The sequence below is a fragment of the Notechis scutatus genome, chromosome 1, assembly GCF_049901735.1.
Source record: "Notechis scutatus isolate UNSWTSFEM ecotype Mainland chromosome 1, rNotScu1.2, whole genome shotgun sequence".
In the NCBI taxonomy this organism is placed as follows: Eukaryota; Metazoa; Chordata; class Lepidosauria; order Squamata; family Elapidae; genus Notechis; species Notechis scutatus.
This window is the reverse complement of record NC_142009.1, coordinates 215,069,757-215,097,189: the sequence shown is the minus strand read 5'-3', so window position 1 is coordinate 215,097,189 and position 27,433 is coordinate 215,069,757. Positions and strand designations below refer to the sequence as shown.

The window sequence follows — 27,433 nt, the reverse complement described above, 5'->3', positions numbered from 1 at the left end:
ATGTCCTCCAAAAGAATAGGTCCACAACTTTGAGTTCTTTTTTGACAGCTACTGCTTAATAAATGCCCTGGCTTACTTGAGCTGGTGCAACTGTTGCAGCCCTACCCAGAGCAAGAATTAGTGACAGTAACACATCATGTCCTTATCCCTACCAGAATAGATCAATGCAGTACATCAGGTTACCTTTGAAGATGGTGAGAAACTGCAACTGGTGCAAGATGAAGCTAAGATAAAGTGAGGATGAAAGCCATGTCACCCATGTTATTCTCCTCCTGCGGGTAGTGCATTGCTTATCAGAAGGTTTCCAGGAAGTCATGGAGAGGTAGGCATTCTTTCTCTTGCCAAATAATCTCACCTCTGAGAGCTTCTCATAAAGTTTTCTATTGAGTGGACAGTATGTCAATCATACAAGTAGCATGTCTAGGTATCACTTATTCATGAAATGACCATAGTTCTGCAAGACAGTTTGGAAAGCCTACTTGCTGTAATCATATCCTCAAACTACATGGGGTACAAGAAATTGGCTGGAGAGAAACCTCAAATAGTGGTAAACTCTTACAAGAACTTTCTGGTGTGCTTCAGTAAACAGATTTTAACATTTTTTAAATCACTGCAAATGTCAATCAGAACCTTCTTGAAATCTGTAGAAATATGAACCACCACTGAACAGAAACAAATGCTTGAAAACCTTCCTAAAGCAAAATACTAGATTTTTAAATCACAGAAAATGAGTAATTACAAACCAATAATATGCTTTTCCTAAAGCATACTAATAAAAAGTCAAATTAAAGAGAATCCAAAATCAATATGAAAAACAAAACATAATAAAGGGTAGTTTTATTAAATATATTTGGCACAAACCTTTTGATCCCTTCTCAAAACTCAATACAGTTAGCAAAAGACATACTAATACATTTATTTTATACAGCTTATGAAAGAAGGGTAAGAGAAGGAAGGCACTAGGAAGATCAAGGGCATGGAAAATATTGACTCCGAGTGCCTACTGATATTAAGGCACAACTACTCTAAAAGTCTGCTATAAAAGTCTACATTTGTAGCTGCTTATTGTTTCTGGAATGTAAAAGTTTTATCAGAGTGGGGACTATATTCTACACTTCTCTGAAATGGAACAATGTGGTTGATTTACCTTATTAATATACTAGATTTTCTTTTGAAATAATTATGTAATTACAGTTAATTATTAATCTTTTTTTAAAGGTCATAAGTTTCATGATAGGCTGAAAAAGTTATCTGTAAATATTATTTCATAATGGCCTTAGCAAAGTAGGTCTGATTTGAGGAAATAAAACAGATTAAGTACTTTCTAATATGTGTATTGTAAACTAGTTAAATCGTGCTTGACAAAATTGAGTACCATGATTTTTCAAAGAAGATTCACAGTTATGTCTGGTTTCATTCCATATCCATCTCTTAAATATCATTATGAAGAAAGCAGCCAAGGACATTAGCGCTTTCTGACAGCTGGGAATAAGAAATATAAAGCTAGCAAAAAAGATCTTGCTTTTTGAACACATAGTAAAGATGACAATGCATCCTATACACCCCCTTTTCAAAGAAACCTAGACAAATGTACATTATACAAAATCAAGGCAAAGACGTATAAGCAGTCCGTATTCATATTGCAAATAAAGCCTATTTGATTTCATGTTGGTGTTCTCAAGTATTCAAAAAGGGGACATTATTATATTAAAAAACCAACTAAGAATCAAATTCTTTAAGCTCAGGGATATTGAATAAATGTAAAGTTTATATTAAACATGTTTATTGAGATCGGTGATAGTAGCTGTATGAGGTTTTGAACTGGCAAACAGAAAACATCTATAAGGAATTCCTATTGGTTTTAATTTCTGAGCTCAGAAACATCCCTGATATATAACAAATGAATATCCAAAGCCTGCCTTACAACGTTTAGGGAGTTTTGTGGGATGGGATACATATCTGAGATGTGCAACATATGATCTTTTGGAACATTACCAATAGTCGGGAGGGGGGAATTTAGTTTTGTACCACTATATTTGGAAAACAAAGAAAAAAAATCTTCATCAGCATGTGTTTACAATATAAGTTAGTGTTTTCTGTACTGTAACATATTAAAAGGGGGGCACTTGGAATTGATTTACATAGCTTACAGATTTGTGGTACGGTGAATAGTTTGATTAATGTCATCAATGGAGCCAGCTTGGATCTTTCCTATAGCCTTATCTCAAAACAGAATTACAAAGTTCAGCTTGCTACTGCATGCAAAACAAGCCACAAGGTGGCCATCAAGAAACAAGAGACTGTTTCTTTGTGCCCTAGTTTCCATAAACACACCAATTCCATGATATAGTAAATGAGGCAACTTAGCATCCATGTTCATGCATTTGTGCTTCGTTTCTCCAGCATTTTGCCAAGAAAGACAGAATTTCCTATGTCACATCTTGCTGAAACATTCTTTTGCATTTGTCCAAACCTGAATTCCCTGGAATAACAAAACAGACCAAAATAATAATAATCTGCATTTGAATTAAGCATTCAAGAAAAAAAGTGATTAACTTCCAGCGACATATCCATGTGTTAATTTCTATTAAAATTATCAACTTTTTCTCTGTCATGATGGAAGCATTCTTACAAATTCAACATGAACAAGAATGTTCTACATCCACAAGAAATAAATATACAGATGCTAGAAGCCAGGGGTGGGATACAACAAGGTTAACTACCGGTTCGGGATTTACGAGCTTCCCTGCACGCTGCGAGCCACGCTCCTGTAAATCGTCATCAGCATGCTGCGTGGCAGAGAAGCAGCCTTTGAAACAGCCCTCTTTTCCTGCTTTTTTAACTGCAGCTGTGCCTTGTTCGGCAGCTAAAGTTGAAAAATCAGGAAATAACGATCAGGTAAGAGCCCTGGTGGGCGGGTGGGCAAAAACATCATCAGAACCGGTTCTATGTCTGCTGCTCTTCAGAGCTACCGGTTCTACAGAGGTGGACAGAACTGGTAGAAACCCACCCCTGCTAGAAGCCTATATAGCCTAGAATACAACAAGGACTCTCTTGAGGTTTTCATTAATTTAGGTTAAAACCTCATATTTTAACATTTCATTTTCTGGTTTTGTTTTGTTTTTTTAAATTCCTTCTCTGTCAAGCTTACCTTTTTGCACATACTGATCTGCATCACAGCATAACTGATCAGCGCCTCCTTTAAATCATGGTTCTTTTGCTCCTTGAAGCGTTCAATATCAGCCCAAGCACTTTTCATGAAGTCTCTGAAATGAATTAGAGCAAACAAGAAGTACCTTAGCACAGAACCAGCCCCAGATAAGTGGGCTGATGACACGAGTTTATTCATACATTCAAACAAGAGTGATTCTCCAAATGCTTGCTATTTTCTTGTCTTAATTGCAATTTGTTCTATATCCATTTCATGCAACATTACCATCCACTCAAGATTTCCATTTCCTCAGCCGTTTTATTTCTGTTTTAGAATCTCCCGTTTCAGTTTTGCAATCAATATAACACATTGGCTTTAACATTTGAAGCTATATAAATACATTTAAAACAAAATGAAATCATAATACATGCTTTTCTTATTGCTAGCGTTTCATTAGTTTGTAGGAGTATTCTTGGCAAATTGTTGCTTGAAATCTTAATCTCTCAAAGAAATGTTTAATACAGATGGCTTGGAATATGCATTTAAAACTTTTTTTAAAAATGGGCTAATAAAAGATACATATACATATATGCAGTAATATTACTGAACTAATATAACTTTAGATTATCATATAAATGGGAAGGGGCAACAGTAAGAAAAGTAAAAAAAGACAGAACAAAATGTTGTGTTTAACCAGCAATGTCATAATTGTAATACACATTGGCACAAGCAATGGTTACCTGCTCTCTAAGTTCTTTGCTTTAATCTGTTCTTCTCCATCATGTATCTGTTCTTCTAGAATCTTTATTTTTGCTTCTCTTTGCTCAGGTGTCTCCTGGCCAAAAAGCTTGCTGGTCATTCCTTTCAAGGAGAACGTTCTTATCGTCTGAAAGAAGTATAATAATCAGGCAATTTAAAAAGTGTGTGACTATCTTCCTGAAAAACAAGGCAGCCAAATTTTTGCATGGGAAATGTTTATATGTGCCGTTGCTTTAAAATATTTACTTAAAGGTAAAAGGCTTTATTTTTTATCCCAGATAAAAATTATGTCCGCAGTACAATAGTCTCCCTTTTCCACTGAGTGTACAGCTTTAGGAAGGACACCCAAGGGGCAATGAGAAAAGGAGAGGACCTCCATCTAGCCAGCCATATCACCAAATCAACTCTACCAATTAATGGGATGACAGTTATCACATCCCGATCAGCTTCACACCCAGTCCAAAAGGAAGCAAGATTTGCCCAGTCTAGATTATTGAACTGAGCATCAATCAAGCATTTAAATTCCTATTTTAGTGATTTAAAGCACAACTCAGATTTATCTTCCAAACCGTAAATAGATCAATCAAGAACTTGCTGCACCTTATCAGTTCCATATCCTTATTCCGTATTTGGATTGCTCAGTTCATCTAGTTGCAGTGAAGAGTACTGAGGTCAAAACCCAGGGAGAGTAAAGGAAAAAGGCAGGATGGCACAGAATATGACCAGCAGAATTTTGTTTATACAATATTTTAAACTGAATCAATGAAAAACTGAATCTCTTTTAAAATGGCCATCAGATTCTTCCAAAGCAACAGTAATGATTGTTATAAAATATATTATTATGGAATAAAATAAATTATACGGTATGTATAATTTAATTTTGAACTATGACATATATAGAACTTACTTTTGTTGCCAACATTTAGTAGTGGAATTAAAAAAATTATTTCTGTTCTTTTCAACCATCAAAAATGTTGATAAATTTCTAGCCAAATATCTTCCTTCCTTTCTGCCCTATTCAAAAGACCATTCTCATTAGCATGTAAACTCTTTATGCACGTGTTTACCAAACACGGTATCTATTTCATGATGGTGTATATCATATTATTATACAGTTGAATGCATGTATAACATTATTTAGAAAAGCTGTATCATGTGAACTATACAGCACATTTTTAATCCAAATTAATTACGTGTCTTCCAAGTTCCTGAACACACAAGACTGTTCTATAATCTCATAAAATATCTGAAAAGATTTGTGGCAAGATTACAAAAATCCTGCATCTAATTCAACACCATATTAAACACTGTTACTGTTAAGAAATACACTTCTATTGATGTACATTAATTATTGTAAAATGCATTACAGAAGTGTACAACATGCATATACTTCTTCATATAATTGCTGACAGGAAACTTATAAAACACACATACATATAAACACACAGAGAAAGAGAACTTTATGAGCCTCTTATCAGTAAGCTATATGTCAATGCCATGTTTGTTAAGAATATGACTCTCCCTAATTTTAAAATTTGGAAAATAAAGTGGGTGGATGGAGGGATGGAGGGATGGACAGATAAGAGCCAAACTTACACCTGTTGCCAATTCCTCACACTGCTGTTTCTTTGATAGGAGATCCTGAGCAGCCATTTCAAACTCATATTGCATAAGTTCATGCTTCTTGCAAACTGTCCTGAAAATAGCCATTAAAAATTATAATTGAAAAATTCGGCTCATCAGTCCAAATCTATGTACATTCAGAGCAGAAGAATAAATCTCATAGTCCCTATCTTGAGCACTAAAAAGTATGATTCGAAGACTACTGGAAGTCTCCCAAGACCTTGACAGGGGGCTACAAAATCAAAATTTGCCAATTATTGAAGATATTTGTAAACATTTAAAACAATGTCACTTTTCTTATTACTTTATTTATTGAAAAATAGTTTTTTTTAAAGAAAAACATTTATATTAACATCTAATGGATTTAATACTGTTATTTTTCTGTGATTCAATAAAGAAATGTTATTTGAAAGTACATTTTAATTGTAAATGTGATAAATATCAATAAATATAACCCATACAAACAAATGCTCTTTTGGGATCCTCCATAAGTTTTAAAAGTGGAAAGGGGTCCTTAAAGCAAAAAGTTTAAGAATCACTGCTGTAAGCCATGTGAAATGGAACCAATCTGCAATAGAGAACGTCTTCTATGAAGGTTCTTATTTAATAGATAACCCTAGAAAATTAAAGTCCTTAATCACACAAGGGTCCGGAAAAATAAAAGAGACCCTCTCTTTAACACAAAGAGCTACATTATTTTTAAAAATAAGATTTTAAATATATTTCATTCCAAACAAACTTTAATCATCCCATTTGTGAGCTGCTCTCCCAATGTTAGATTAAACAAACAAAAATCATGCATTTCCATATTTAATAGAATATTCTGCAGAGACAGCATCATAGGTAAGCAAAAATAACACATTTCAACGCAAGTCACCAGAAAAGTCAGAAACCTTAGGATCAGAACTACCTCTTTACTCAAACTATAAGTCAATATCAAGCTTACAAAGAAAACACCATTTTCACCCCATCTTTGCATTTTAGTTTGAACCCAAAATGAATTTTCACAGGCCTGTATATTCTGGAATCATCTCTGGCTAGGCCTGTTTCAGCAGAAATAAAACTTGGGGCACCATTGAGTGTTCCAGTTTCGGAAGAAGCAAACCCCAAAGCAATTGTACACGCTTATTTTAAGCTGTGAATAAGACGGGCCCTTTCTCCACGTGATCTTCCACGTGATCTGCATGCCAGCCTGCCCATATTTGGTCTTCCAATAATCTCCATTCCATCTCCAAGTATTGGGTATCCTGCCCACCTCATTTATCCCTCATCTTCTGAACACCTTACATTCTTCCCCTGCTTCTCTAAAGCCACTCTGACTGGTTCATTGGATGGATAATTCCTAACCCTCTTATACCCTGATAATCTTGATTTCAAGGCTTGTTTGCCACAGGTATCTGCACACAAGTTTGGTCAGTAGTTCAACCTGCTTTAGAAATTGCACAAACACTGGCACACATCTGTCAGGCTAAATAGAAAGGCTAAATAGTTACTAAATCCCAGGTTCTTAAAGTTCTCTAATAACTTTGTAACATACCTGCAAACCATTACTTGTAATTCCAGCCAGTTGTAAATAATTACTTGTTCCACAAAGTACAAATCTCTTCAAAACATAGTAGAACTAGCATAATTTGAGGCTGTCACTGTCAGCCTCAGTATAAAATCTCAAGATAGGTTCTTTTTATTTCTTTGCCTAGTTCATTTATTACAGGAGTCAGCATAATTTCCATGCTATACAAAGATCAAGAAGCAAGGTTATCTGATAACAACTTATTTCAAAACTAATATGCAGAGCAAGTTCTTCCAAGTTTTCTGTATGCCCATTCTGATCATTCATTTTTATCAACTGTTTACAAATGAGTTAATTGCAATGCTTTAACTTTATCAGGAAAATTACAGCAGATGTATGAATATGCGTATGCTTACCGAAGAGCTTCTGCGTAAAAGAGGTATTCTTTCAGCTGATCTGCATAGTGTTCTTCTTCCTCTAGTATATCATCAATAGAAGCTGCATACCTGGGCAGGAAAAAAAAAGAATACCAGAAAAACAAACTCATCCCCCAAACTTCATCAATGTTGCAGGGATATTTATTTAAAAATATTTTTGTAAGGCCTAATTAAAATGCCTTGGTAAAAACATATATTTTCTTTAAAGACAACATCAAAACTGATATGAAAGATTCAGTGTCCCATTTTTGAAAACCTTCCAAATAATTACTACAGTAAAATATAAGTTCTGTAGTGGCAAACATTTCCTGCTTAAAAAAATACGTTTTATTCTAATAGAGGAAAGTATTCAAGAAGACTGGTTACAGGATTGGTAGTTAAGTCATAAACAAAAACAGAACTAAAAGAAAATTTATATTTATTTATGCCCCATAGCCATGATCAAAGAGGCATACATAGTCATCAAATATTAGAATATTTTTTAAAAAATATTGTAAACATTGTGTTGGGGCCAGGAAGAGGATTGCCTCTTGCCAATTAAGAAATAGTGTCTCAATTTATTGCCGGTTGTGGTTTGTTTCATCATTTCTTAGTTGTCTTCTAGGATCACCCTGACTGAAACAATATATAATACAAAGCCTGTCCTCATTTATTGCTATTTTGATGCAACAATGGCAGGTTGATTCCAGAAGACCCATAATTTCCTAATGGAAAATGGTACTTCGCAAAAGAATTACCATTAATGTTGACAATACTATGGAATTATCTTCCTCAATGAGCGATCAGGAAAAGCAAGCTGCTGGGCATTTTAAAAAAAACAACCTCCTGCAACACAGGCCAATAATACAGAGTTTAGAAATGTAGCAAACTGCCAAGTGAGCCCTATGTTCCGCTCAGAATTTTCTGGAAAAATTGGTTCCTTTTAATTCCATAGTCGTATATATTCTCCCCAAATTAAAATATCAAATACAATGAATATTTAAAGAACAAATTTATACAGTTACATAGCATCTGTAAAATGGAGCAAAGCTACTGCTATCAAATAAATGGGGGTGGGGGAAAATCAGGTCTGCATTACGTTGTTTTTTATTCTACAACTTTCTGGCATGGAAACTTAAAGGAAACCTTGGAACAGCACCAGCCACTTCTATAGTTTCAAAATAATAATAAAAAAAAGAAATCCCTTTAAGTCACTAGGGACTCTTTGGGCTACTTAATGCAACAGATTTTTAAAAAGCCCCAACCTAAGAGTCTATGAAATATAGCACAGCCCACACTGCTACTCTTCTCCCCCCCACTCCCCCCAAAAACCTCTTAATGTGTTCATCTGGCTTCCATCAACTCTAATGTAGCCAATACTTACACATCCATGTGATGACCAGCACTCTGAAGCCCATCCCCCATCTCTTTCTCTATTGCACTCCATTCGCTAAAAGAAAAAGAGTTAAATAAGAAACAGCACTGCACATTCTATTTGCTGTTTTTGGCAACCTATTGCGTGTTCTGTAAAATTAAAAAAAAATTATAATATCTTTTTTGAGATCACTAAAACAAAAAAAAATTGCTCTGGTTTTATTTCAGTATATAATCTAATTTCATAATAACTTAAAATTCTGAAATAGGTAAATCTCTATTAGACAAGGGTGAGTCAAGGGAAATGTGTGAATTATCAAAGCTGCTTCCAAGCTAGGATAGTAAATTGTAAAGGATGCTGTGAGCAATACATCAGCGACATCTAAAAGGCCACAATTATTGGCCTAGAAAATTGCATTTACCATGGCAAGAGACCACCCAGTAAGAGTGTCAAATTTCCATCACACTGAAGAATTATGCATATTGCATACTATGTTGGCATTTAAACTATAAACATACCTAAAGACACAACTAAAAACAACGTATCTGCACAATTATATTGGTCTCATTTGTGTTTTTTTAAGTATTAAATAGTTTATATCCAGAAATAATATTCTGCTACATCCCCCTTTCTGGCGGACAAGAGATCACTTCACATGCAAAAATGCAGGATGCAATAAAATAGTTTTACATACAACTGTCATAGATTCAAGTTTATAAGTGTTTTTAAATGAACTAATACAGCTTTATTCTGACCCAGACAGATTTTGAACAAGATTAAACATAGGTGACTTAATAGCTTCTTGCTTCTTTACAGAGTGGCTGGAGGCAAAAACGGCAATGAAACATTTTTTAAAAATTAATAATTTATTGATTAAAGCATTTTTAAATATAGATCAGCTGTATAACAGGAAAAAGGTGGGAAAAGATATAGTGGATAAAGAACAAAACAAAGGATTTACAAGAATCATAAAATTTATTTCACTTATTAATTAAATGTTACTGGGTTAATAAGTAAAAGTAAGTAAAAATCTCAATAGAAATTTAAACATTAATAATGATGTCACCAATGTTTGTCATGGTTTCAAAAATAATTTTTTCTTTTGATATTTTTCCTCTCTTTTGTTTTCCCTTTCCTTTCCGGTTACATGATAAAGAAAAGGGAATCTCAAATACACAGATGCAGCTGGGCTGGAGCCCTTTATAAGCAGACAAATAGCAATTCTTAACTCTCCCCCCCTCCCCCCCCCACTTTTGGTGAGTAACAGCATTTCATACTCTCAGTAACAAACTGCCAACACAGCAAATGGTCTCAAATACTGCTTTTCAGCAATTTCTACTGGCAGGAAAACAAATCCCAATTTAAGTTACATTTTTGTTTTAAATGAAAATAGCAGGCATAGAGAGAGAAGGAGGAAGGCTATTCATGTTCCAATTAAGCCTCCCACCCAAAATAGCCTACACAAAATGGTTATCTTTGGTATACAGCCCAGGATGCAAAGCTCTCTAACCTAAGCAGCCGACTTGGGCCTATGCTTACTGGGCCATCTGATCTCTGCCAATGGCCCCACCCCGAAAAACCATTAAGAGGCTGAAGCTTTTTCTCTACGGAAACCATTCAGGCAAGGCAGAAGCCAAACTGGCCCTATTCCATCAGTCTGTGAAAGTACAAGTTTGACGTCCTCATTTCTGATACACAATTATGGTCCATACTGCAGTTAGAAAACACTAGGGATGTGGCAAGGAATAATATTTTGTTACCTGTTCCTAACTACTCCCTCATTTCATATCCTCTTAATGGCTTATCTGTTGCTTTCAAATTTTGGCTTTTTATCGCTTCAATTGTTTTGAATGCTGACATAAAATTAAAAGGTTGGGGATAAATCTTCAAAATATAAAGGGATGTTTTTACAAAAAAAGTGTTCTTGTGTCTTACCTGAATACTCTCCCGTAATTCCCATGGACTTTATATACACCATATAAACGATCTGCCACTCTCTAAAAAAATAGAAACTATATTTAATTAAAATTATTTCTCATATGCCAGAAAAATATTTTAAAAACCATTCAAGATTTTTGAAATTATTATCTGTTTAGAGTTAGCTTAGTATTGCAGAAAACAAAAATGGCTGTGTTTACACTGATGCTAAAGTTTACTTTTTCCAAAACAAAGCCTTTATTGTGGAACAAACTCTTGTTGGAATCAGACTCCCTTCTTATTAGGGTTGTGGAGAAAACACTAAACAGTTTAAACATACTGTTTCAATTTTCTATATTGCCACTTATATAATTTTATGTGGGCACAGAGAATAAGTTGTCCCAAACCATGAGAATATGAATTTGTACAACACATAATTGAATTTACAAAAGGATAAATAAAATGACAAGAAATGGAAGCAGACTTCCTAGTCTCTTTTCCCTTTTAAGCACTGCTCAAACATATTGAACCCATCATTGTCTTCACTCCATGCTATGGTTCACCAGAACATCTACCAGATATTATACCATGGACACTAACTTAAGCATCAGAACATTTATAAAATGACTTCAGTTTTTTAAAATATACCCGTAACCATATACCCCATAGCCTCAGATTGGGAGAGAGTAGATTTGAGATACAATTTCTATCTGCAAACTGATTTTGCAGAAACATATCAGCTCTGAGGAGTTTTTTTCCTTGTAATATTCTGATGAGTGTTAATTTTGGCGACAAAAAAAGCCAGTTATGAAATCTGGCTTGCTTTCAAGTTAAATGGAGTGTTCTATTAATCAATAATAAAACAAATAAATAATTATTAACCTGAAGACAGTGATAGGTAACATACAGAGAAAACAGATTAGAAATGTGTATTTTAATGTTTAGATTCATGATACCAAGTGCAACTATTAAACCCAGAACTAGCTTTAAGGCACAGAAGCAATTAATTCCACTTCCTACACATGAAACCATCTACATACACTGCTAATTGAAGAGCTTAAACACAAAGCCCACACAACTTCTCTTTTCACAGCTCCCCAGAAAGACATCTCATATTGACTACTTCACCACATATGTCCCTATGGATTCAAATTATCCACATAATTTCTTGTATGCGGAGCATAGGCTTATTTGATTCAATCAGTTTCAAACAAGGAAACAAACGGTCCTGTGTGTTGCACATTAAGACAAGCTGACTTACATTATTTTCATCAGAATCCAAAGATGAAAACACTTACAGCTCTGACTCTCAGAAGATGCGATATGACAGACTGCAGCTCATCACTATAGTGTTTAAGTTCTGTAAATCTCCTAAAAGTACAACATGGTGCAATACATTATTAGCAATAGGGAACACAAAACTTCTTCTTCCCAAAGCAAGACAAAAGTCCTGAATAAAAAAGTCTGACATCTCACAGACAAACCCTACTCAATCCCTGGAAACATATAGACAAATCCCATTCAACCCCTTAGAAGATACAGGAAAACGGGTAGGTACAACAAAAATAATGTAAATCTTGACCCATACATCCCATTCCCAAAAGACCACATGAACAAAAAAAGAAAAAATGTGTTGAAAAATAGAGTTTAGGAAACACAATGAAACTGGTCCATTCAAAATAAAGACAATATACACATACTTAAGAGGGACATGTACTTGTTTGGGTGGCCCAGTTATCAAAGTTCATAGAAAACCTGTGGCTATGAAGGGGGGTGGGGGGAGAATCATAATTCTCTCTCCAGGATATGTTCTAGAAGAAAGGAATAATGTTTATTGAATGTTTCAGGTGTATTTCAAATCAGACTTCGTTATATGTGACTGTGAGTCTTGGAGTCCTAGTGGACAATCACTTAAATATGAGCCAGCAGTGTGCTGCAGCTGCCAAAAAAGCCAACACGGTTCTAGGTTGCATAAACAGAGAGATAGAATCAAGATCATGTGAAGTGTTAATACCACTTTATAATGACTTGGTAAGGCCACACTTGGAATACTGCATCCAATTTTGGTCACCATGGTGTAAAAAAGATGTTGAGACTCTAAAACTTAGAGTGCAGAGAAGAGCAACAAAGAAGATTAGGGGACTGGAGGCTAAAATATATAAAGAACAGTTGCTGGAACTGAGGGTAGAACAAGATGCAATGGGTGAAAACTAATCAAGGAGAAAAGCAATTTAGAACTAAAGGAGACATTTCCTGACAGTTAGAACAATTAATCAGTGGAACACTTGTCTACAGAAGTTGTAAATGCTCCAACACTGGAAGTTTTAAAGAAGTGATTAGATAACCATTTATCTGAAGTGGTGTAAGGTTTCCTGTCTAAGCAGGGGATTGGACTAGAAGACCTCCAAGGTCCCTTCCAATTCTGCTATTTCTGAGACAACTACCTCAGGCAATTTCAGCATCAAATGATACTGAATATGTTCCAAAGTGAGATAATAAGTGGAGTTTGGTCAGACCCAGTGTCCTTTATAACCAATCCAACAGAAAGCTAGTTTGAGCAAATTTTAAGAGAGCAAATTTCAAAGTGCATCTGCACTTCGGCAAAATAAGTAAAAGCAAGTGTAAGTGTAAGTACAATATAGCCCTGGAAGGCTATAACAGCTTCTTCAAATGAATGGACTCCAGAGAAAGAGAAGAGGTACTATGCTACTCAATCAGAAACCATATGCTTGAGTCATGAAAAAAGTCATGAATCCCAACACAGAAATCTTTCTGAGATTGTTTCACAGATAAATCAAAAAATGATATTACCATGGGAGTTTATTATAGACCACTTAGGCAGGAGGAACGTGTGGATGAGTCTTCTGCTATCAGATGATTAAACTTTCACAGAGGTACACAATAGAGACAATGGGAAAGTTCAAATACTTTTTTATGACCCTGTAATTCCTTAATTCAGATAGAGTTGGAGTGATTGAATGGAGCTGAGTGTTTACTGGCTGGATGCCCTTCCTGACACCAGTTTGGAGTTTGCAGCAGATGTTTTTTCTTTGCACCTTGGGAAAGAAACATCTGCCACTACCTAGGATTGAATTCTCAACCTTCCCAGGGGCAGGTGAGCTTCTTCACCACACCGCTCATTAAGTTCAACTACTAGAACATCTATTAATCTAGTTCTGCCAAGCTCATACTTGTTTTGAGATACATTACTAAGATCACTAAATCCACATCGTAGGGACTAATTGCCCACCTCTATTCTTCCTTCTTCAGACCCAATATGGAATATTGCATCCTGTCCTGGACACCAGAGACTAAAAAAACCCTGTCTATCAATTGGAGTAGGGTCAGCAGAGGGCTACCAAGATAGTGAGGGGAAGGGAAGCCAAATCTTGCCAGCAACACTTTCCCAATTTAAGGAGTTTGGAAAAATTTAGGTTTGAACCACTTGAAGACCCAGGTGAAAACAAATGAATGAGTGGCTCCTATGGACACTGCACTGCACTGGAAGAGTGCAGGCCAATATTTTGCTTATATGCAGCTGGATGATACTGTTTTTGTTGTTCTAAAATAATGTTCAAAATCTTTTAGTACCCAGCATATCCATTCTTTTGACTAACAGAAAACAGGACAATTTGATTACTTCTTTGAGCAACAAACTTTATAGCAGGATGACAACGGTTTTTTTTTTTGTAATAATCTTATAATATCTAATTGGCTATGATATCCACTGAATACTAAGTTACACTTAAAGCAGGGAGCTCCTAAAATACATTGTAGTCCTTTAAACTGTAATACTATTCCATGATTTCATTCAGAAACAAATCCCACTGAACTTAACCAGGATTCCATCTTTACATTAATATAATCGTAATTGCTTTCAGGCCCCATCACACTTACTTATCTGGATTTTTCACTCTGAATGTTGCATTAAGAGCTTTTAATCTAGAATCTGCCTGTTGGAGAAACATATGTTAAATTAGAAACAAAAACAAAATTATAACCAAAAGTGATTGTGATAATTCTTGTAAGAAGCATGCAATTTTACAGAACTTCGCAGAACAAAGTCCATAAATGGAAGCCAGAATTAAAATATAAGACATATTTTAATCCAGATCAAATAAACCAACTTTATATTTGTTCCTTTTACTTCTAATGGTCTTAATCTTTAGCTCAGTGGTGGCTAACCTTTTTTGGCTCCTGTGCCAAAAATTGTGAACGCGCTTGCATGTTAGCACCCAGAAAGCAATGCGCACCCCCCCCACACCCCCTGTGCATACATGCACAATCGCCCCTCCGCCGCTCCCTTACCTGCACTATGCCTCACAGCTGATTTTCGGCCTGTTTGAGGCCTTTTTCGCCTCCCAGAGGCTTGAAAAAAGCCTCTGCAGGCTTTGCAGGATGAATAATAGGCCCATTTCATCACTTCAGAAGTGACAAAACAGGCCTATTATTCAACCTGCAAAGCCTGCAGAGGCTTTTTCCAGGTCTCTGGGAGGCTGAAAAAGGCCTCAAATCGGCCGAAAATCAGCTGTGAGGCATGCATGCGCAGTGAGGTAAATCTGCCTGCGGCTCGCGTGCTGGCACAAATGGCTCTGTGTGCCACCTGTGGCACACATGCCATAGGTTTGCCATCATGGCTTTAGCTTGTTCAAATATTGTCATAGGATATATTTCTCTTCATTTCTTCTTTTTCCCAAGTTTTTCAAAATTTTAACAAGCATCTTTTGTAAATGCAATAGTAAAAAAATTATGAGATGAATTATTTATAACCTTAGATAGCGTGAAATCACTAAATCTGTTTATATTTATTGTGATAAATGTTGATAGTCACTTCTTTATTTTTTCTTTCTTTCCTTTTTTCTTGCAATGTTTACTCCTCCTTTCTATTATGCTATCTTTAGTATGTATTCTATTTCACTAATTTAACCACAATTCTTAAAATTATGTACAGTATGATAAAAAAACTTTACTCCACACATAGGAAAAGTTGGCACATAATTCATGCACTAAATGAAACATTATGAGGAGTTAAAGCAGACCAATAATTATGTTGCTTGTAAGCAGCACATACATTCTAATTGCCATCATGCCATATTATGATGTAGCACATTAATTCTCTCATTATAAAACATTTATATATAACATATTTTCAATATAGAGCAAGTAATTTAAAAATCAGCTTTTTAGATTCTCCAAGATGCAAATTATATTAGAAATCTATTTAGGTTTGATAAAAAAAATTACTTTAAGCTACAAAAGCAGGAAAACAGCAGCTGTAATATAAAACCCCAATTCAGATTAGAACAGTAATGTTGGAATATTTCAACATAATGCTAGGCATCTTTCAAAATATTTGTGGTAGCATTAAGTACCTCTTAAAAATGCAAGATTAATGTGTTGCTTGGCATTTAGGACAGAGTTGTATATTCCTTTCCCTGCTATCTTGCACAATCATAGCAGATGACTCCTTTCTAAGTATGATTTATAGTTATGAAGATGGTAAGGTATTGCAGAGTTACTTAGCATTTTTTGAGTGCAAATTCTCTCTTCTAAGTAACATTTTAACCCATATAGATACACATATTTCAGAAGATAATTAGAAGAATATAGAATATTTATTTTCTAAATAAAAGGTAATTATAGAAAAAATATTTTGAACTGCCTGAACTTCAGCACACAATATTAAACTCTGGCACAAAACTTCATTAGTAAGTCAGTTTACATGATTACATCATTTTGGATATATAATTATAGTGCATTATAAAGTAATTACCTTCAATTGAAACCCCGTTTCATTTACCATCTCCTTCCAGCCAGTTTCCTAGAAATAGAAATTATATTCATTATTATTTCAAAGCTTTATTAATGATGCACTGATTGTTATAACAGCACTGTCCTTCCTTACGCGAAGCACAATGCAGTGGCCCAACACTATATAAACAAAGAGTTAAACCATTCTCAGTAGGGTTAAAACTAATCTGACAATCCTAACAATAATGATACACCTATATCATTATTACATCCTATGCCAGTAAATGCCATATTTATGAAGTGGGTAAATAATTTTGTATTCACAGTTGAATACAAATTAAATGGGTAATTGCCAAATTCTATTATTGTCTGAGAAGACAATGCTCAAATTTATATATCGATATAAAATGTTCTATATAATTAAATCACTTCAAGAATAATTAATACTGTCCAGGAAATGGAAGATTGTAAAAGTAATATTGTGCATGTACAATAAATGGTAGTGCAAGGATTTATTTGATTACAGGATTTACAGTTTTAGAAGAACACATTATTTCTGCTCTAAGGCATTTTTCCTCTTAACATAGAAATTAACTTTGTTAACTTGTTTAATGGTCTTTTATGAGACAAAAGAAATTAGGCTACTGAATACACTGGATCTCTCGAAGTATTTGTAAACACTCCCAGCATCATATATTTTTAAGATTTGTTTTTTTTTAATCTTTCATCATGTTTTTAAAGGGGCCAATGCATACCAATAATGTTTATACCATGCAAGTTTTGGAATGTAGTATCAGTGACATGGAATTTTTTTTAATGCTAAACTAGAACTGTTTATCTTAAGCCAATCATTAACTTCCTAAAAAGGTTGAGGTTGGCAGTGTCAAAAAAAATCACCTAGGGATTAAAAATAAAAACAAATCAATTTGTGACATGAAAGCTTGCATTTGTAGAAGTGATGTTTTGTGCACACTCTAATTTTTATAGTTGCTGAGCATTAGAATAAGAGGAGACACAGAAAACTCTCTCATACTGGTTCTGCTATTCCATCTATCTGAATAATATCAATTGTCCTAGTTTTCAGTTAATTTTTAATCCTACTTGAGAAAGAAACCTCAGAGCTTTCTACCACAAATATATATACATATTAATGAATTAGAATTAAGGTGTATAAGTATATTTTACAAAATCCAAACATACTTGGGACAAAAATGCATTAAACATCTTTTCCTGGCAAAGAACTGGATGTGAAGCCACACGCAGAAGAAAGTTTTCCAAGCCAATCCTCCGTCGCTCTACAAAATCTGGATCCATGTTATCAGCCGAGAGCTTATGCCAAACAAATTCTGCCTGTGAAACAGGAAGGAAGTTTAATAATATGAAATATTTATAATCCACATTTTTTAAAAAGCTGTACAATATTTACCTGTCAGGAAAACAACCCTGAATTTAACATGATCCTTTAAAAGTAAGAGAAGACAAAACAATGCGGAACACCCCATATGATCAATTTATGTATAATAGATGTGAGCATTAATTGGAATAATTTTGGAGGTTTCTATCACCCATAAGAGAGAAAGAACGTTCATACACATTAGTATATTTGTGTGGATATATATATCTGCCTCCAAAAGGGGAGGAAGGTAAGAATTAATATTATTGGTTAAAATTAATTGTCTGTAATATTAGGTACCTTGTTTATAAAATTATTTCATTCCCTATCTGCATATATCAACTGTTTTTCTCCCACATGCACTCTGACACAAAAAAGCATGAAAGCATATAGGTGTACTTTTTGCTCTGTCCTTCTAACAGAAACAGAAAAAAGATCATCAAAAGAACAGGACGGAAATTTGTTAACAATAAGAGGCAGCTTCCCTGGAAGGAAGGAGAAAGCAGGAAGAAAGTTGGATGGAGGGGTGAAGTTACAGAGAGTTTATGAAAAACCCTATTCATATTTTACAAATTCATCACTTAAAAAGCTTTTTTAAGCTGCAGAATAATTTTGGAAGATGGACCACGCCCTTTCCCATTATTTCATGGAATAAAAACATTTCCTGTCAGGTAAATATGGTAGTCTAAATTTTCTTACTCCAAATGACATATAAAGTATGTTAGCCATTATATACGATTTGCATAAATTTACAATGAAGCACTAGATTAAAAAAAAAAAAAAAAGCTACACAAGCTCAACTCTTGCTCACATCTCCTATTTTTTTAAACTTTAAATGCTCCTTACATAAACCAAACGTTGTATTTGCAGCCTTAAGGTAAAGATTGCACTGAAATAAAAATATAAACCAAGAATTGCTCCTGAACCCCAAATAATATCTTGGTATGTTATCATAGAGGCATGAACTTTAACAAGCCCAAGTATGAATAAAGTGGTAAAAGAAATAACCAAACAGAATGAGCTGAAACTGAGTCTTACCCTTTTTTCTGGTAAAGGGGGTACAATGACGTGTGGATAGTTCACCAGCAAGTAATTTCTCAACAATTCAAACTCACTGTATCGTCTCCAAAGAGAGTCTGGAGGGGAACACTGTCCTTCACCCACTGACTCCACAGACCTAAACAACATCAGAACCTAATTATGACAAGATCACGTGAAGATCTGTAGAATATCTCATTTAATTTCAAGATACAAAAAGTGTATGGAGAGATTCATCTGCATGTCGGAAAGACTAACAAAGCAGACACTAACCATGCATTTTAAGTTTTGCCTACTGTACGTTTGATATGTGCTTTATTAGTTAGTTGTAAATTGCTAATTTAATTTAAATGTGCTAATTAGTTAGCAAAATAAATATAAGATAATAAATACTTTTAAGATGCTTCTATCAGTATTTGAGGGGGGAAACGATACTGTGTATTCTTCTTTCAGCAAAACAACTATAAACTGTAACAGCAAACAATTGTAAGTTGAAGTATCCAAAAACATTGTTGCATTTGGTATTCATAAGGTGATGTGTGGCAGGATATGAATCGTATACAACCACAGTGACATGTTTCCAACCCACCCTACAACATGCTTGAGGGATGGCTAATTTCCCCCCCAAAAAATATCTTCAATAAATAAGAAATTTGTAGGTTGTAAGGGATTAGGTGGCAAATCTTAGCATTGTTATCTATTGTGCAAGTGCTCCTTGAAAACATACAGCTATTTCCAGTCAGTTTCAAATGGTCTAATGTTCTTTTTTAAAGGTGTGCATGCACATCAGGCAGACAGCAGACATTCCCAGACAATATCTTTTCTCACATATGATCATAAACACCTAGCAGAAGTAGACCTCCCCAGCCATCACCTCCACATACTAGTATTTAATTCATACTGGTGAACCACTTCACTTAATGAGTTCCCAACTCTACATTCCCCAATGTATTTGTTAAATGAATGCATGGGTCATTACATGGAATAAAGGGCATGCCAGGTGCAGGGGAGACCACAGTACAGGCACAAGCAGAGTTGCCTCCAGCCTCCCAAAGTCTCCCCCACCCTGAGATACCCTATGCTGCAGACCCCATCAATCAAAGATTTTTGATTGGCAGGTTCTAAGAAGACAGCCTTTTCTGCTGCTGCCCTTATCACCACCCACCCACCCCAACTCGAGACACCCCCCCCCATTCTTCTGGATTTCTGTAAAGGGGTCAAAACTTGGCTCTGCAGACTTACATGGGGGGGACGGGGGCGGGACAAAGGGCCATGCAATTGTGGGGTTGGCTGGCACCACGAGAGCCCTCCTGCCACCTTTATTAATCATTGTTAAATGGCCATCTTGGGTTTTTTTATTTCTTTGAAATGTTATGTTAAAATTTCACCATTTTAATTTTAATCCTAATTTTAATATTCTAATGCTTTTTATATGTTGATTATATCATACACCTCCCAGAGCCCCTCTTTGAGAGCAATGGGAAGTCTAGAAACATAAATATAATATACATCAAACAAATAAAAAAATACTCTATTTATTATGCACTCTTAGTTTGAGCCACAACTGAAGCAGTAATCCAGTACTGTTGGAAGACAGTGAACCACCAATTAACCATGGACAATCTGCATGATCTGAAGCACTCATGAGCCACACTGTCCCAGCTAATGAACTGTTTTTATGTTTAAGAGGTTTCACAACAGTAAGAATTGAATCAATTCTTTTCTTATGCATTAGTTATCTTAATAAGTATGATTCTTTAAGAACATGGCTCCAAAATTGAGAACAAAACAATATCCAAGCAATTCTACTTGTTCCTAAGCTTATTAATAGAATGGAAAAGTCACATAAACCATAAAATGCATTGAAAATAATTTTCAAACTAATAGTAAAAAAAGCTAATGTAACAGTTAAGTTTATTTTGATTTTAACCTACCTTGTTTCAACTAGGTATGCAGTATACGTTTCTTGCATGTTCATAGTATTCCGTCCAGTCCTCTTTTCTGCTTCTGCAACGCTGATTTCTACTTTTTTCAATAAACAATCTTCCATGATCTTTTAGGGGAAAAAAGGTTATGTCTGTAAACATTACAGCTGTTGCTCTATATCTATTAAAACACTTCACTGCTGCCAAATATCAAATCACTGGCTCTTATAAAGCAGAATCGAGTATAATTAGCTGTATGTGATGACACTAATATCAATTTACAATGCATATAATTTAATATTTTCAATACTACCTCTATTATAATCTTTTTCACACAAGTCAGCGAAAAATGGCTGTCCTATCTGATTAGTTTATCCATTAGACAAAGAACGCAGGAAAACAAAGTTTTGCAGTGCATGTCATGGTAACTTGTTGTATCAAATTATTGCATTTGCCTGGAAGAAGGGCTAGTTTTTCCCATTAATTTGTTTAAAGAGGGAGAATTACCTTAATCCTCCTACTTAAAAGTAGGAGGTTCACTTTATCTCAAGTATTTAATCTATCGCAACTGGAATATCAGGCTTCATGTACTCCATTTGTCAGACCAGCACTCCCAGCTACTTAAGAGATACCACAGATTTCCTAGGAAAACTGAACTCCATAGGCAATCACCCTAGCAAAATTATTTCAACAACCATGGATGCTAAACAGTAACATTTCCCACAAGAATGGACTTCAAGCCATCAAGAGCATCACTGATGCCAAAACAGCATACACTGCCACCAAACTTTGTACCCACCTAGGACCATTTCACCTTTGGCAATCAGTGGCACAACTCAACTGTGGGCACACACATGGCTCATAATAAGCTAACATCTGACCTAGACCTAATCCTAAAACAGGTTTATTATTCCCTGAAACCTCTACATTATTTGAGATTCACTGATAACATCCTTATCAACTGGGCCCATGGAAATTAATCTCTCATCAAATTCCATCATGGCTTCAAAAACTTCCACCCCTCTGTCAAACTCAGCCTACAGAATGAGTCCGTGTCCTTGACATCACTGTAATACTGCAGAACCGATATATAAACACCGCGTTAAATAAAGCTACAGATTACTAGGCATACTTGGCACACTTGCACACTTTCACCTTCCCCAAAAAACACACCACCAAATCATCTACAGCCAGGCTCTAAACATCTGATGCATTGGCAAAGATGCTCAACTGATGGAATTAAACTAGGCATTCAGGAGACTGAACTATCCACATAACAGGATCAATAGACAAAATCAATTGGGCCTGATCAATTCCTTAGAAGGACTTAGTAAAAGACAGACCACACAAACAGAACAATAGAACACTACTGGCCACTCTCCACAGATCACAGCTCAAACCCACTCAAGTGAGTTATCAATTAAAAAAAAACATCCTGTTCTGAACAATGATCCTGCACTTTCTCAAGCCAACATGCCCGTACAGTATTTGCTTACAGAACTATCAGCCAAGCTGAAGCAGCAAAAACAGAACAGTAACAACAACATGGGAATGAGAGTCTGCAACAAACCCAGAAGTCTACTTTGTTCCCACATCTACACCAATAGCACCATCGCAAGACCCAACAAGGGCACACACTAGATTAGAAGTTTCTTTGTATACTCTTCTTCCAATATGATATGTACCATCATCTGCCACCAAGGCCTCCTCTTGATTTTACATAGGACAAATTTTGTACAAAAAAATGAAGTTTGATATCACACTCAGCCTTCCCTCCTTCTGAGGTCAGTAAAAATGAGGACCCAGATTGATGGGGGCAATATGCTGACTTTGTAAGCTGCTTATATGCTACTGCTTCTTCACCGTGTAAAGCACTGTGAAGCAGTATATAAAAGTCTAAATGCTAGTGCTAACCAAGGCAAGATAATAGAACAATTCAATGTACCAGGACACTCCATAGTGATTGAATTCACATCCATCAAAAGGTTTCAAAAATACAATGGGTTAAGACATTGCAATTGTTAATTCATAAGGGTATTCATAATCTCTCTCACATAACCAATATATTTTCTTCTTCCTTTCACCGGCACCTCATTCAACACATCTAATGAAGTACAGCTCATAAAAGCTCACGGCTTTTCATAACATTTGTTAGTCAGAAAAAGTACTACTAGATTCCTGATTTTTGCCATCATAGACTAACAAGGCTCTCTTCCTATGCGGGGGTCCCCAAACTTGGCAACTTTAAGACTTGTGGACTTCAACTCCCAGAATTCAATTCTGGGGATTGAAGTCCACAAGTCTTAAAGTTGCCAAGTTTGGAGACCTCTGCTATAATGTCTTAGATCACTGTCTATGGAGCTTCTCGGTCATCCAGGTCATTGTTGTCTCAAAGATGCTTTTTCAAAAGGCAACTGGACTGGTGTTTGGTTTGGTTTTTTGAGGATGATGATGATGTTTTGCTTTTCATGAGGAAGCTTCATCACTGATGAAGGTTCTTGGATAAGAAGTGAAACATCATCTTCTCCTTTCTCAAAAAACAGTCTAGTTGCCTTTTGAAAAAGCTCCTTTGAGACAATCTTAGATCACTGAGAATATGACAGAGGCATACACAACTTTTTTTGTTTGAACTTTTTTGGGGGAAATAATCTTAAATACAAAATGAGTATCTTATACTAAACACTAACTTCACCCACAATGAAGCTTCTTTTCTCCTGATTTACTTCGTATTTCTAATCAGCCATTTATATCAAATTATATGGAGTTGCATGGTAGTAAGTCCTTCCTTGAGCTTTATCCCTTGTAACGAAGCATTCAGCGTGTATGTTTAAGCAATTAAAATCAAATGTCTGCCCTCTTCCCTAGTTTTAGGCACGTTGTACATTAACTTGGCTGGCTGGCATTAAATCAGCAGGATCCTGACTAGTATTCAACCCAAAATGAAGCATTCAAAATTGGGATTCTAACAATGGGAATATGAAGGCAGATGAAATTTTAGCAGCCTACAAGAATCCTACATTACCCATGATAGAGTCCATATAGTCCATATGCATGCTGAAAATCCTTGAAGAGGAAGGAACATCTGGCCACAGTTAAATACAGCGACATTTATATCAACTAGTGTAAAAGTTAGCTTATGTTATTAAGAATCAGAACAGTACCAATTAAAAACACCTATTCCTTGAAACTTCAGTGATATAAGCTAGGGCAATGGTTCTCTGCTCTAATGTTTTAACATTTGCGCTAAAAAAATGGAACATCATTTCATAAAACCTCGGGAAGAGGGGAACACGTTAAATGTTTCATCACATTCCTCTCCCAACAACAGGTGTGCTGATAATCATGGTGCCTTTCGGCCGCATAATGGCTAAATTGCAAAAATATGCTAAGCTGACTTTAAAAAGCAGATTGCAACTGGCGGGGTCCACACAGTATGCTAAACCATAAATCACAGTTTTCAAGCCAGAATATGGCGTGTAAACACAACACGCTAAACAAACAACAAGCTGCATGATGATGTTGTGTATTGTACCAAACAGCCAATTTAAGACAGTATTTACAAAAATTCCAGATAGTAGGAAGCCAGTAAAATTGGAGACAATTAAAAGATTTTAGCAGTTCCAATTAATTCCTTAAGAAACCAGAGCAGACACCACCAACCTAAATTGTCTCTAGCGTTCTTATTAATTACAATATACAATCCTAAAATCTGTCAGCAAATCTAATGGTAAATTGATCTGTGGTAAGTTACAAAACAAATCCTGGTTTTCGTTTGGTTATTGCTGTTATTGAAGGGCCTTAAACAAGATGCAAGGAGGCAAGGCAGTTATTGAGTTTTGCCCCATTTTACAACTTTTCTTGCTACAGTTAAATGAATCACAGCAGTTGTTAAGTTAGTAACATGGTTGTTAAGTGAATCTGGCTTCCCCCATTGACTTTGCTTATCAGAAGGTCACAAAAAGGCAATTACGTGATCCCAGAAACTGCAATGGTCATAAATACATGCCAGCTGCCAACTGTCTGAATTTTTAATCACACCATGATTGGGATGCTGCAAAAAATTTAAGTGTGAAAAACAGTCATATCCCTTTTTCAATGCCGTTGTAACTTTGAATAGTCACTAAATAAATGGGTGTAAGTTGAGGATTACCTGTACTATCCCTCTCTTTTTTAAAAATAGAGAACACAACCATTGGAAAGCAGATTTGCCTCTAATAGTATTGAAAGCATACGACTGGTTCATAACAGTGGTGGAATTCAAAGATTGTTGCCACCGGTTCGGTGGGCGTGGCTTGGTGGGTGCACTTTGCATGCATGCACACACACTTTGCGTGCACGTGCACGCCAAATGTGCACTGTGCAGGCACAGAGGCATTTGCACAGGCGTAGGGTTTTCTAACTCACCTCCTGCAAGCCTGCACGATCCCGGTCGCTTCAGCAGTTGCCGTGCAGCACTATTCTATGCTGCACAAAGCAGCTGCGCTTCAAATTCAGAGGATAAAGGTGAGTATGGGAGCCCGGGTGGGTAGGTGGGCCCAAAAGCAGGCGGACAGAACCGGTTCGGTCTCCGCTGCTCATCGCTCCTACCGCTCGCCAGAACCAGGCCAAACTGGTCGAATACCACCACTGGTGGTTCATAAAGAACACAACAGACTCCAGATATTTTGAACACCAAAAATAGCAGTCTCCAGATACATTGGACTAGAATACAGGTAGTCCTTGACTTACAACAGTTCATTTAGTGACCATTCTAAGTTACAACGGCACTGAAGAAATTGACTTAGGACCAGTTTTCACAGTTACAACCTTTGCACCATTCCCCACGATCATGTGATCAAAATTCAGGTACTTGGCGACTGTTTCATACTTATAACCGGGGTGCAGTGTCCCGGGGGGTCATGTAATCCACCTTTTGCAACGTTCTGACAAGCGAAGTCAGTGGGGAAGACAGATTCGCTTAACAACCTGGGTTACTAATGTAACCACCACAGTGTTCACTTAACGGGTGGTAAGAAAAATCGTAAAATTATGGAGCAAAACTCACTCAACCCATTTCTCCCTTAGCAACATGAATTTGGGGCTCAATTGGGGTCGTAAGTCAAGGACTAACTCATAGTGGAGGGGTTGCCCTGGCCATCTTTCCAGGCAGCAAAACCATTATGGGAACTCTAAGACATCTGGAGCATATGAGCCATGGTGGCGCAGTGGTTAGAATGCAGTACTGTTTCTGCTGACTGCCAGCTGCCTGCAATTCCCCGGTTCGAATCCCACCAGGCTCAAGGTGGACTCAGCCTTCCATCCTTCCGACCAGGTGGGTAAAATGAGGAGTCAGATTGGGGGTGGGGTGTCTATATGCTGACTCTGTTAAACCGCTTAGAGAGGTCTGTAAAGCACTATAAAGCGGTATATAAGTCTAAGTGCTATTGCTATATCCAATTCTGAAGTTTTCCCTTTCCTTCCTGGTCGGTCCCAAGTCTCTGCAAAGCGAGCCGGAGCCCTCCAAAAAGGAGTTTTTGGAACACATTACAAAAAGGGGAAAGAGGTGGGGGGTCGCAGACTTTTTCAACGGGAGCGGCTTTTCCTCACATGCCCAACACCTGCTTCCCACTGGGTACAGCAAGCAGTGGAGACACCGGAGCCTTCCCCTTCTCCTCCTCTTAGGCAACCTCTGCCCCCAAAACCAGAGGTGAGGGGCTCCAACCATCCCTTCCCCTTTCCTCCTCCACCCCAACCCCAGGCTTATCACTCGGCCCAACCCCGATGCCCCCCCCACCCCCCACCCCGCTTCGCCTTCTTCCGACTGCGCTCCGCTTACCAGCGCGCCCGCAAGCCGAGCCCGCCGCGTTCGCTTCCGCCGAGGAGGCGGGGACAAGCCCGAACCACGGGGCCGCGGCCTAACCTGGTGCCCGGGGTGCAGCGGCGGAGCTTCCCTTACCGAACAAGCCGGCGGTCCGGTCGCCGCCGCCGTTATTGCAGCTGTGGTCGCCCCTGCTGTCACCGCCTTCTGATGAGCCCGACTTGGCAGAGGACCGGGAGGGGATTCGGGCTCGTCGCCTTCCTTGCCGCCGCCGCCTCCTCCTCCTCCTCCTCCGCTGCTGCTGCTGCTGCTGCTGGTCGTGCTGGTGCTGCTGCCGCCGCCAGGGCTCTCGGCGCGGGGATGCTCCATTGCGAGCGAGCCGGGAAGACGAAGAAGAAGGAGGAGGAGGAGGAGGGCTCGGAGGCCGCTTCCGCGCACGCGCCTGGCTCTTTTCAGGCGGAGCGGAGGGGGAGGAAGAGTGTGAGGAAGGGACGCGGGACGGGGAAGCCTCGCCTCCAACCCCTCCCTTCCTCTCAGTTTCGCTTCTGCGACCGTGGGGGAAGCCCTTTCCCCGCTCAAAGTCGCCTCAGGGACTGTTGCCACCATTCGCCTGGGGCTTTCACCCCGTTCCCCATGATTGAAGGGATTTCGTTTCAGATAGAAAGCGGGCAGATAAGGAAAACAAAAGAGACTTGGCGTTTCGAGCTGGGCCAAGAATTGCTCCGAGGCGTTTCCCGTTTCCCAGGGAAAGCGTCGATCTCGACCGCGGAGGGTGGAG

The 27,433-nt window shown here is 37.2% G+C and overlaps 1 protein-coding gene across 2 annotated transcripts; it reads right to left on the bottom strand.

Annotated features, from left to right (window-relative positions):
* Positions 1-820: 820 nt before the first annotated feature.
* Positions 821-27,108, bottom strand: SNX4 (sorting nexin 4). Of its 2 annotated transcripts, none has more exons than XM_026665437.2 (14): positions 26,794-27,108; positions 20,868-20,986; positions 18,934-19,072; positions 17,703-17,852; positions 16,525-16,572; positions 14,649-14,704; positions 12,050-12,122; positions 10,770-10,831; positions 8,844-8,909; positions 7,460-7,549; positions 5,507-5,606; positions 3,892-4,037; positions 3,152-3,266; positions 821-2,482 (listed from the first exon to the last, which is right to left on the bottom strand). In XM_026665437.2, exons 1-14 carry the CDS (start codon positions 27,022-27,024, stop codon positions 2,435-2,437), a joined length of 1,443 nt encoding a protein of 480 aa, XP_026521222.1. In that variant the 5' UTR covers positions 27,025-27,108; the 3' UTR covers positions 821-2,434. The 2 variants fall into 2 exon arrangements, with proteins under 2 accessions (XP_026521222.1, XP_087806313.1); XM_087950187.1 differs by having other exon boundaries at positions 26,674-27,082.
* Between the last annotated feature and the right edge of the window lie 325 nt (positions 27,109-27,433).